The sequence below is a fragment of the Lynx rufus genome, unplaced genomic scaffold, assembly GCF_022079265.1.
Source record: "Lynx rufus isolate CCGP_SWC_20201006 ecotype Redwood Valley unplaced genomic scaffold, mLynRuf1.p SCAF_6, whole genome shotgun sequence".
In the NCBI taxonomy this organism is placed as follows: Eukaryota; Metazoa; Chordata; class Mammalia; order Carnivora; family Felidae; genus Lynx; species Lynx rufus.
The window spans coordinates 114,696,208-114,707,947 of NW_025814878.1; the positions used below are offsets into that span (position 1 = coordinate 114,696,208).

Consider the following 11,740-nt stretch of genomic DNA (forward strand, 5'->3'; position numbering starts at 1 on the left):
CTTTTACTCCGGGTAAGTTAATGACTAAATTCCAATGACTCTTAGTTTATCAGAGATCTCCCTACCTCTAAAGAGATACAGACAATACTCTCCAATTAACAGCTAGAATTCTGTCATATCATCAGTTACCAGGGGATGCTGCTCCTTGCTTGAGCAGTCCAGAGAATCATACCACTTTCCAGTATCCAAGTACCAGAAAGTCTGCAGTATCAGAAAGCCTTCATTTCAAGGTTAATTTCCCCAAATCTACACTATGTGATGGTGCAAAAAGGTCCAGATGTTTTGATTAACAATCATCTTCCCTCCACTCGCTCAGCTCCTAAAACACTGACATAAACTATCGTCAAAACTATTCTGTCTTCACGGGAGAGGCATGAATACTCCTAAAGACTCAAACTTTTGTGCACATCACTGCTCAGCATAGAGCTGGCTTACAATAGGGTCCCAGTCAAATGTTTCACATATATTGGATCAAACCTTTTAAGTACTAAATTAAAATAATCCTTCCAATGAAGGAAATCAGAGTTTCAGAAGAGGCTCTTGATACAGAATCTCTGACCAGCAACTGATGATACAGTACATCTGTGATGTGGATTGGTTGTCAAACCTAGATTACCCAATCCAGGAGCAGAGAAACAAATTCCTTGGTTGGTATTATTTAGGAGGGGGCTAAAGGAGGGTCTTAGTTCTCACTGACTGAGACTTGCCTGTTCCCCTGCCCCCTGTCCTCTCTGTTCTCCAGCATGGTGTGCCTGTGTTTCCTGGGAGGCTCCTGGATGACAGCTCTGATGTTGATATCGATGGTGCTGAGCCCTCCCCTGGCTTGGGCCAGGGACACCTCACGTAAGTGCACTCCTGGGTGGTGAGCTATTATGGAGTGGGGGGAAAGAAAGAAATTAGTTTTGCCACTGTGTCCATGCCATGTGCCTTAGAAAATTGTGACATTTTCTTTAATGATTGCCCACCTTTATCATATAGATCCCCAATTCTATCCAAAACAAGAGGAGGCCGAATGCTTGCCCTCTCTATAAGAGCTGTGTAAGGGGCCTCCACATATAGAGGCCATTTCTTCTCAACTCTTCCCCAGTCAAACTCTCCAGGTTTGAGTTTTATTCCCTCAGGGTCTTGAGAAGACTCAGAAATAATGATTTCAAATTAATTCCCATAAGTGGTTCCCTTTATAATGTTGAGTTATGCTAGAAAATAAGAAAGTTTCTCAGAAAATTGGACAGAGAGTCAAAAGGAATTAGAAAGGTGTCTCCTAGAAGACCCTGTGTTATGTCTTCACAGGGTTAGTTATGTTGGTACCTCTCTGTAATATGCAAGGCTGTATCAAGGGTTCTCTCCCATTATCTCCTTTACTTTCTCCGCACCTCAAAGTTTACAAGGCCTTTATCCCTGGACTGAAGGTTCTCTGACCAAAGTTGGGGCTAGTTTTATCTCTATTTCTCACCCTGGAGGTACAGCAGAGATCCTTAGTACTTGAAATGACATTTTAGATGAGAAGCACGTATGGGAAGTTCTTTGGAGTCTTAAAGAACTTAAGATATTTTCTGAGAACCCGGCACAAGTTAATTTTTCATTATGAATCTATGTTGATCTTTTCTATGGTGTCCGTTTCTCCTGCATCTTTCTGTTCTGTGGCCTGAGCCCACAGGAAGGGATTCAACTAGTATAGGATAAATTATATGCAATTATGGCTTTGTAAGTCAAAAATAGGCAACATCAGGAATTTCATATGGTTCCAACTATCTACCCCGAGCAGAGTACAGAGTGCATGAAGGTGTTTACATTTCACAGGACTGAAAGCCAAAATGCAAGTCAAGGGAATTTATTGGCTCACTGAGGTGTTGTCCCCAGATGGCATAGGTTTATTCCTCATGTTTTCTGTTTTTCCTTAATAGCCATGTTGGGTTGCCTCCACTTCCAGTTCCTATTCTTTCCCGAGCCATGTTGTCACCATTACTGTGAATCCCCTGTGTATGCAGAGACCTCAGCACTCTCACAGATCTACAGGATGAGCTGAAACTTAATGAGATTTTCCTTTTTTCTTAAAATCGCCTTTTCCTTACCTGTGATATTTTTTTTTCCAACAGTAGAAGGAGAAGGAAGTAGTTTGTGTGAATTTCTCACAGGAAGTGGAGGGGATATAATGTATCATCAGAGTAAAAGAATGTTGGACCTGAGCCCCTTCTTGCTTTCCAGGATCCTCACAATGACTGATTCTCGGAGCCCTGTGTTTATCCGTTGTATCACAGACATTTCTCTGAGCAGCTATGATGTACTAGGCTCTGTTCTGGGCTCAGTGAATTCTATTTGAATAGGCTAAAGATCATTACCATCATGGATTTTATGTAATGACAGAGGAGAAAGCCCGATAAACATTTAACAATAACAACAAAAATTCTGACAACAATAAGTATGCTGAAAAAAAAATACTCCTAGTTGTGAAACAGAGAGAATTGGATGCACCTGACTTCAGTTCAAGTGTGTAGGGAGTTCTCCCTGAGGAAGTGACATTGAGTTGAGATATGACTGGTGACAGAAGTCAGGCAAGTGAAGGATGTGCAGGACAAGTGTTGTAGGGGGAGAAAATAGGATAAAGGTCAAGTGCGGGAAGATGTTTGGTGAGTGTAAGGGACAGAAGGAAGGCTGGAGAAGCTGGAGTGTAGGGAGCAAGTTGGGGAGTGCTCTCAGTCACCACTACCATGTTTCCATCACTCAGGGAATGCCCTGTGTGACCCCATCATCAGTGCTCAATATTTTTGGATCAGCACCTTTGACTTATTTGTTTGTTTGATTGTTTAAGATTATAGTTATACATTTAGGCAGAGAATGTCTTTTAAAGTTATTATTTAACTTCCATTTGGTTAGCATACAGCGTAATGTTAGTTTCAGATGTACAGTGTAGTGATTCCACACTTCTATACGCTACCTGGTGCTCATCTCAAGTGTCCACCTTATTCCTTGGACTTATTTGGATAAACTTTTACATACATTGAAGTGTCATATAATATTTTCTCATTAATCACGTGACAGTTCTCAATGTCTTCAATTGGTAGTTCATTTGCAAACTCGGATGTAGCCCAAAGTCTTGCTAGGCAGTTTTTCAGGTTGGTTTATTAAATATTAGCTTTGTCATAACACTAGCCATTAACTTATTTCAGAAGATGTGGATTCATAGGCCTCTGTAAACTGCATCAAGAACAGAGTTTAAAAGTTTTTCATACTTGATCTTCATGGGATGAGAAAATTCCTTGTTCAAAGATTGCAATATAGACGTCATACTTGGTGGTGGGGCAGGGGGAGAATTAGAAGCCAAAGCTTTAATTTTTATAAGAATTTGAGGAGTACAGTATGTGGAACAATTATACAGGGACAATTAACTTCCAGGTTTCTCCCAGTCCAGCTTGCCTCTCATGAACGAAGCCCATTGATACAAAGTGGTTTTGAACCAAATAAAATATGTATCTGGTTATCCATATTATCTTTTTTGAAAACTAATGCACAAGTAAAATATTTGTCCCTTTCAGGCATCCTGGATTTTGGCTTTTTCCAGTGTCTGCCCACTTTGATTTGGGTAAGCCTGAAGCATTAGCACACCCAAGAGCAATCATCTTTTGGTTGGAATTCATAGTAACTTTTGATACTCTCTTGTTAGGCAGTATGAATTTTTTTTTTTTCAGAATCTGGTCTCAGTGAAGAGCCATTTATCCAGCAAAATAAATTTGTTCAGTATCAAAGGTTTTTTTTTTTTTACCACATATAATATTGGCAAAGTTTTCAGTGTAATTCTCAGCTGACATAGAATTAACATTGGCTTTTTTACCACAGAGTTTTCAAGTGGTGTAACAGTGGTTCTCATATGGGGACTTCAGGGAACATTTGGCAATGTCTAGAGCCATTTTTGGTAGTCATTTGGTGCTTTTTTCTGACATCTGCTAGGTAGAGGCTAATGATGCTAATAAACAATCTACAACGTACAGAACAGCCTTCCCACAAAAAATATCTCGTCCAAAATGTCAAGAGTACTGATGTTGGAAACACCGGTTTATACTCTGCTGCTTCTAAAACCTCCAGACTTACCCTTTATATACACACTTACCTTCCAATTCAGGTCTTTGTGGTGTAGTTTGGCTTATTTTATTACAAAAAATAATAAGATCAACAGTTCATAGATTGAACACTTTCTCGCTGAGTCCACTCAGTCAATGCAAGCTGGAGATCTTCATCTTTTATTCTTTGCCTTATGCAATGTTTTATAAGATTTCATGATTTGTTGATCATCAGCATCTCTGTTAACTTTCGACAGCTTGCCTTATGAGTCATCAATTGTGACTGTCACAAGTATTTTTCTGTAAAATGTATCAAACTTGTGCAGTAATGCTACATTCTGTTCGGTTGATAATGTCGAAAACTCCTTTTATTTGTCTCATTTTTAAAGGCACAAGTATTTTTAAACTATTTTTAAAATGTTCATGTCAATTCCACTCGAATAAAAAATTTTTCTTAGTTCAATTAAACAGAAAATAAAACATCAAAATATATACATACATGTATGTATATGTGTCATGTATGTATATGTGTGTATATTTATGTATGTATATGCATGTATGTACATATATTATGATGTGTGTGTTTATATATTGAAACTCCAGAAGCCCATGTGACTGACTGACCAATAAGAGGTCTGACATGTTTGACCCTTTACCTCATCAGGTTAGATTTGGCAAAAGAGTTTGTCATCAAAACTTGTAAAAAGATCTGGTTTCCTAGGTTTCTGGAGTTTGAAAATTCCAGGTAAGGACTTGAGGAACTGTAGTGCAGTCATGGTTTTAATGTCCTTAAAACTCTTCAGTAGTTTCCCATTACGTGAAGTATGAAGTCAAAATCCCAACATCACCTGTAAGGCTTTTACTGCCAGCTCCCCGTGATTTCTCCAGTCGAACCTTTTGCCTTCCTTTGTCCCATTGTGCTTCAGTAAACTCCCTTTTTCCATTTTGTTGAGGAAGTTCATCAATTCTTTCAAGATTTTGCACATTGTATTACCTTTCCCTGAATTATCAAACACATACACGCCCACTAGTTCACATCTAGTTACTCTTTCCTGTCACATCCTAAACATCCCCTTTGAGACCACCTGTCTGGCGCCCTAAGGAAACAAAGATCATCCAGTTATCCTCTGCTGTAGAACTGCAGGCTTGTCCTGTGACATTTCTCCCCCCAGGTAAATAAAGCCCTGCCTGGCTGGGTTTTGTCCATCACTTTCCATAAATTTTCACCCGAGAGTGGAGGGTTGTGAGGGTGTTTGCCTTCTCTGGGTTCGCGGGGGCCTGAGTCAGCTCAACCCAGACCAAGTGTTGGGTGGGGGTGGGGGAGGGCGACGCAGGTGGGACCTGTGTGAGGCCAGGAAAGGGCTGTGGGAGGCGAGGAGGGAGGTGGGTGTCTGTAGGGAGGAGGCATCCAGGAGGAGGCAGTGAGGGGCAAATCCTCAGGCTGGGAGGTCCGCCTCTGAGCCCAGAACCCAGTGACCCTGAGTGGCTCCCAGGAGAGGGGTCACCTCCCCGCCTCCCTCCGCCCCCGCCGGCAGAGGAGAGAAGAGCCGTGGGTGCTGGTGGTTTGGGGGTGCGGGTGGGGCCCCGAGGGTTGGCGGAGTCAGTGTCTTCCAGGAGCCCGAGAGTGACCGGGTCGCCCTGTCCCCACAGCACATTTCTTAACCATGTGGAAGTACGAGTGTCATTATCCCAACGGGACGGAGCGGGTGCGATTCCTGGCCAGATATTTCTATAACCGGGAGGAGTTAGCTCGCTTCGACAGCGAAGTGGGGGAGTACCGGGCGGTGACGGAGCTGGGGCGGCCTGACGCCAAGTACTGGAACGGGCAGAAGGAAGTCCTGGAGCGGAAGCGCGCCGAGGTGGACAGGGTCTGCAGACACAACTATGGTGTTGTTGAGAGCTTCACGGTGCAGCGGCGAGGTGAGCGGGGCAGGGGGGCTGGGGCGGCCGGGGCTGCGCGGGTGCGACTGTGAGACAGAGACTGGGTCCCAGTGAGCCTACAGGGTGTTGAGCAAGAGCCCGTCACGGGGATCCCTGCGAGAGTGCGACGTCAGGGAGGGTGTGCTGTGTCTGTGGGGTGGGGACAGTGTGGTGTGTCCTTGTGTGGCTGTGGGGACCATGTTTTGTGACTGTGGGGAAGGCGTGGTTGTGTCCATGCGTGGCTGGGGACAGTGTGGCTGAGTCTCTGTGTGACTGTGAGGACCATATGGTTGTGACCGTGGGGACAGTGTGATTGCGTCCATGTGTGACTGAGGGGACAGTGTGGTGAGTCCGTGTGTGACTATGGGGACAGTGTCGTGTGTCCTTGTGTGGCTGTGGGGACAGTGTGGGAAGGGTGCCCTGTGAAGTGAGGGGGACAGAGAATGAGTGTGTGGGAAGGGGGGGTGGTGCGTGTGGAGAGAGTGGGTATGTGGGAGGCAACAGGAGGGACATCGGGCATCCTTGGTGGCCCCTGGGGGGCTCAGGAGCTCCAGCTGGAGGGCACCCTGGGCAAGTGGTTGGAGACCTGGGGAAGGAAGTGGAGGGTGTCCTGGTTGGGGTGAAGGTGTAGGGGAGGGGAGGGGAGGGGAGGGTTAAGAGATTGGGGAGATGTGAGGAGGCCGGTCACCTTCTGTCCCTGACACTCCCCCTTCTTTTTCTGAAGCCCCTGAGATACCTGTGCCTGTGTCTGTATGTGCCACCACTGCAGTGAGAAAAATGGCCAGACTAATCGTTGAAGATTTGGGGAACTTCTGAGGTCCCTCTGACATTTCTATTTTTTTTAATGTTAATTTTTGAGGGAGAGATCCAGTAAGACAGAGTTGGAATGGGGGAAGAGCAGAGGGTGAGATAGAAAAAGTGCAAGCAGGGGAGGAGCAGAGAGAGAGGGAGATACAGAATCCAAAGGAGGCTCCAGGTTCTGAGCTGTCGCCCAGAGCCTCCCCCGGGACTCGAACCCAGGAACTGTCAGATCATGACCTGAGCCAAGTGGGACCCTTAGCTGACTGAGCCACCCAGGCTCCCCAAACCTTCCTGATATTTCTGAGGCTTCTTTTAGGTCTCAACTTCCCGCTCTTTGTTCTCTTAGAGTATGTATTCTTACATTCTTGAAATGATTGTGAAACCAGGTATCTTAATTATAATTTTGTTACTAAATGTATTGATGTTGCTGTTTTTATAATGATGAAGGTATTTAAGGAGTTGCATATTATTTCTTTATATAGTTGTAACAATTCACCTCACTTTCCCCTTTGTTAGATCTTTTTCTCCCAATATTGCAAATACTCGGTTGAAATTTTATATCTTTTTTATTTTTAATGTGTATTTCTTTGCTTTTAAGGTCCTTGGATTTTTTTTACATATCTATTGGCTAATTGTTGTTACTGATGTAAAAATTATCTACTATTATCTTGAGGATTCTGGTACTTTTCTCAGTGATTTTAGGTGTTTTCTATGCATAAGATTATTAATGCTTTGCTGATAGTCGATTCAGCATTTTCTCTAGTCTGTGGCTTATATTTTGGCACTGTTTATTAGTTTTCATGCTAGGAATGTAAACATTTATGTTTAATGAATATGCTACAAAATTGTTAGCAAAGGTTTGTCATCTACCTAAATCTACCATTTTATGGTATTGTAAAAATGTTTCCCCCATATTTTTCCTTTTTAAAAGCAGTATTTATTGAGGCTGGTAGTGTAAGGGATTGTCTCTGCACTAAGGATACCTGTTAAATAGTCCGAGTCTCTACCCTGAACTCAAATGTCAGCTTTCAAAGGGAGACAATTATAAAGGTATAACAATTCCAATAACAGTAATTTTTTTATACTGCACAGAAGGATTGATCATCTGAGTGCAATTATGAGAACTTTTTAAAATCAATGAGTTTCCTCATTCCTTTCCCGATCTTTCAGGACTCACACTGTTCTTGAAATTAAACAAATAGGCTAGAGTATCACCTCTGTCTTTCCTGCTTCCCAGGGGAGAACAATTTCTGGGGTGTTCTCAGGTGTAATTGTAACATTCTCAGGATTTATAGTCTATTTCCCCATCAACCTCAAGCTGTTCTCCAATTTACCCAGACTGCTTTAAATCATATTTTCTCTTTAATTAAACAAGGATAATAAGTAGTGAAACATAGTGAAGGCTAAAATCCAATTATCACTTTACATACTTTAGGTGCATTAATCCTCACAGAACCTTAAGAGATAAGTGTTACTATCCCCCTTGATAGAGGAGAAAGCTGAGTGCAGAGGAATGTCATATTCTCCCAGGATCAATCACTAAGAAGCAGAGTCTGTATTTGAACCCAGGCAGCCTGTTCCAGAAATCATGCTTTTAACTGATACACTGTATGCCTTGCAAAATGTGCACACACTTCAATTTAAAAAGGAGTAACTGCTTCACACTATGAAAAATAAACCCCACAAATTCCCACAACATGTCTCAAACTTAATGGACCCGTACTGTCAGGATTGAATTCAAGACTCATGAGACTGGCTGGTACTGGGCCACGTGGCCAGCTTTGTGGGAGGCCGGCACGAGATGCAGCCTGGGACCAGAGACCGGAGGCAGGAGGGCAGCCAACCAGGGAGACTGTCTTCCTCACTTAGTCCCGCTACCACTTGTCTTCTAGTTGAGCCGACAGTGACCGTGTTCCCCTCGAAGACGCAGCCCCTGCAGCACCACAACCTCCTGGTCTGCTCCGTGAATGGTTTCTATCCAGGCCACATTGAGGTCAAGTGGTTCCGGAACGGCCAGGAGGAGCAGACTGGGGTCGTGTCCACAGGCCTGATCCGTAATGGAGACTGGACCTTCCAGACCCTGGTGATGCTGGAAACAGTTCCTCAGAGTGGAGAGGTCTACACCTGCCACGTGGAGCATCCAAGTCGCACGAGCCCTCTCACCGTGGAGTGGAGTGAGAAGCTTTCTGATCCCATAAGTTCCTCGCCCAGCAGGGAGGGGACTTTGCTTTCCCTGAGTGCCAGGGTTCTCTCTCCTTTCACCATATTTTCATTTGTTCCATGTTCTCTTCTCTTTAGCACAGTCACTGGGAGGAGCCAAGTGATATCCTGTGGTAGAATCCTCTGATAGGTTATAGATATTCTGTGATTGTGTCTACAGATCCTACAACCCTTGGGGAGATAGTTATGCCTCGCTGGCCGAAATGAAGTTGTCCATGTTTTGAGACTTTCCATGGCTCACGGGTAGTGGTTCTCCTGTGATGCTGGGCACTAGTCCCCTGCCTCGGGCTGAGTTTGTGCTTCTGGCACCATTGCTGTGTGTTGTTCGTTGTGATCCAGGAAGAAGCACATCCTCTATTGTGTAGGGTCCTTCCTGACAGGAGGGGAATCCAGTCTTGGCACTGCCTTTTATTAGCTCTGTCACCCTGCACAAACACTTGAACTTCATGGAGTCTCAGGCTCCTCATCCATAGATGTTGAAGTAGTGGATTTGTCAAAGCTGTGATGTTTAAAAAGTTCAATACCTAAACCTTGTATCTACGCAATGGGATTTAAAAAAATTTTTTTTTTCCCCTAGAAATTGCCACTTATTCTCCTTCTTCCAGGGCAGGCTACATTCCTCATTCTCGAAGTTCTCAATCCTAGAGTGTCTGTCAGAGAAGTTGGATTTGGGGTAAAATCACTAAAACTGCTTCTTCTCTCAGGGGCTCACTCTGAATCTGCACAGAGCAAGATGCTGAGTGGAATCGGGGGCTTTGTTCTGGGTCTGCTCTTCCTGGTGGTGGGGCTGTTCATCTACTTCCGGAATCAGAAAGGTAAGGCACCTGTTGGTAGCTGGGCCTCCCTATAGACCTTGTGGGAGAGAAATACAGCTTTGATCGCATAAACTCTCTGTAGACCAGTGGCCTTGTAAAGCCTTTCCTTCTCCCTTTGCCCTCAGATTTCCTAGAAATCCAGACAGCGAGGGTCCATGGTTACTGTGTTTCAGCACAAGAGATTATGGGTTGTAGAGACAAGAAAGAGGTTAACAAGACAGATATCTTGGGTTGGGGTCCTTGGCCAAATCAGGAAGAGCTATGAAAGCTAATGAAGCCACAGTAGATTGGTGTGATAGAAACTTCCCGGGTCACATCTCTCCCTTTCTGATCCCACTGGCATCATGCGATGCGGGTTGTGGTGGTAGGTGGGTCTGGGGTTGGGACCTTGTATGTGGGGACAGATTTACCTGTGTCTCTGTTAAGTGTATGTTGTCCCTTTTCTTTCCCAGGACACTCTGGACTTCAGCCAACAGGTAATGCTCTTTGACCCTCTTTAGAGATAGAGTTGGTTATCCTGGAACAGATGGTGGAGATGAAAAGACAGAAACAATGTGAAAGATTTGGGACCTGACTTCTGCTCAGGCAGTTAACTGAAGCTTCTTCTCTCCACTTACTAAAAGGCCTGCACTGCAAATAGCTTTAGATCAAGGATACATAAGAAAGAATATGTTCTTCTTCTTACTGTAGTGCTTTAACATGAGGCCCTGGGAGAGGGGAGAGGAAGCTGCTTGTGGAGGTGGTTCTGGGAACAACACTCTGCTCTGTCTTCTGCAGGACTCCTGAGCTGAAGTGGAGATGCTGACACTCCAGGAAGAACCTTCTTTTCAGGCTTCCTCACACAGTGAAAATGTTTCCTGTTTGGCTCGTATTCTTCCACAAACACAGTGCTCTCTCAGGATTTGGTTTGCCCTGCGTTCAGTGACCCTGCAGAACCTGTCCTCCCTGATGGCTCCCTCCACCCTGTCCTTGACCTGGAAGCCCCAGTACTGACTGCAGTTCCTTATCTTCATTCTCTCCCAGCTCCCTGTGTATTCAGCCCCTTAATGCCTCCTTTACATTGGAACTCACCTCTGTTCACGTGTCTTTATCAGCTTTTCTCAAATAAACATGGAGTGACAATCATCCGTTGCATATAGTTTCAAGGAAAAAAAAGGGAGTAGCGAAAAAAAGGGAGAAAGGGAGGATTGCAACAAATTACAATATTGGTTTTTATTTATATTCCAGAATTTGGGTCAGATGTGGATCTGGAAGGTATCTTTGTATCATGTCCTTTTATACTTGGTCTTTTTCCATTCTGTAATTAGGCGTGTTTTCTGGAGCTAGGAAATGGAGCTTCATGGCCCATATGATGCTGGTGTCCTACACCTGTGTGTTCTCAAAGACAAACCAGAAGTCCCTTTGCACAAAAGAGGGGACAAAAAATATCAGAAATCCACTTATAATGATATGACACCCACAAAATTTTTGTACTCACTTTGTTTCCTTTCCCAGATTTTTTATTTTACTTTTCATATTTTTATTTCATTTTATTTTTAAGTAGGCTCCACGGCCAATGTGGAGCTCAAACTCATGACCCTGAGATCAGGAGTCGAATGCTCCACTGACTGAGACAGCCAGGTGCCCCTTTCCTTGATTTTTCATATTAAAGTCTCTAAACCTGTGGAAACCCCTTTCATTAGCCTGATGGTGGGCTGTATCTACACTTCCATCACTTTCTGTGTCTCAGATAAACATCAGTGGCATGCTGACACTTTGGCTTAAGACACATGCTTCCCCATCCTTCCCCTTAGACCATCAGGATCAAGCCACAACTCTAGTGGAAAAGAGGTATGTCTGAGGCCTTCCAGATTGTAAGCAAATGTACTGTCTGTACGGGAACATCCTGTATGGATCTCATCTTAGAAATCCAAGGCAATGCTGGGAAAC

The 11,740-nt window shown here is 44.0% G+C and overlaps 1 protein-coding gene across 1 annotated transcript; it reads left to right on the forward strand.

Moving 5' to 3' along the window:
- Window positions 1–670: 670 nt before the first annotated feature.
- LOC124527968 (DLA class II histocompatibility antigen, DR-1 beta chain-like) lies at window positions 671–10,936 on the forward strand. Its single transcript, XM_047101262.1, has 6 exons — window positions 671–843; window positions 5,706–5,975; window positions 8,669–8,950; window positions 9,701–9,811; window positions 10,264–10,287; window positions 10,589–10,936. The coding sequence occupies exons 1-6, from the start codon at window positions 744–746 to the stop codon at window positions 10,600–10,602; spliced, it is 801 nt and encodes a 266-aa protein (XP_046957218.1). The 5' UTR covers window positions 671–743; the 3' UTR covers window positions 10,603–10,936.
- The last annotated feature ends 804 nt before the right edge of the window (window positions 10,937–11,740 follow it).

Bases quoted from the DNA above. Each gene is read 5' to 3' on its own strand.
- LOC124527968 (XM_047101262.1), top strand. From the start codon at position 744: ATGGTGTGCCTGTGTTTCCTGGGAGGCTCCTGGATGACAGCTCTGATG. The intron at 844-5,705 runs GTAAGTGCACTC...CTGTCCCCACAG, and splicing joins TTGGGCCAGGGACACCTCAC to CACATTTCTTAACCATGTGG. The intron at 5,976-8,668 runs GTGAGCGGGGCA...CTTGTCTTCTAG, and splicing joins CTTCACGGTGCAGCGGCGAG to TTGAGCCGACAGTGACCGTG.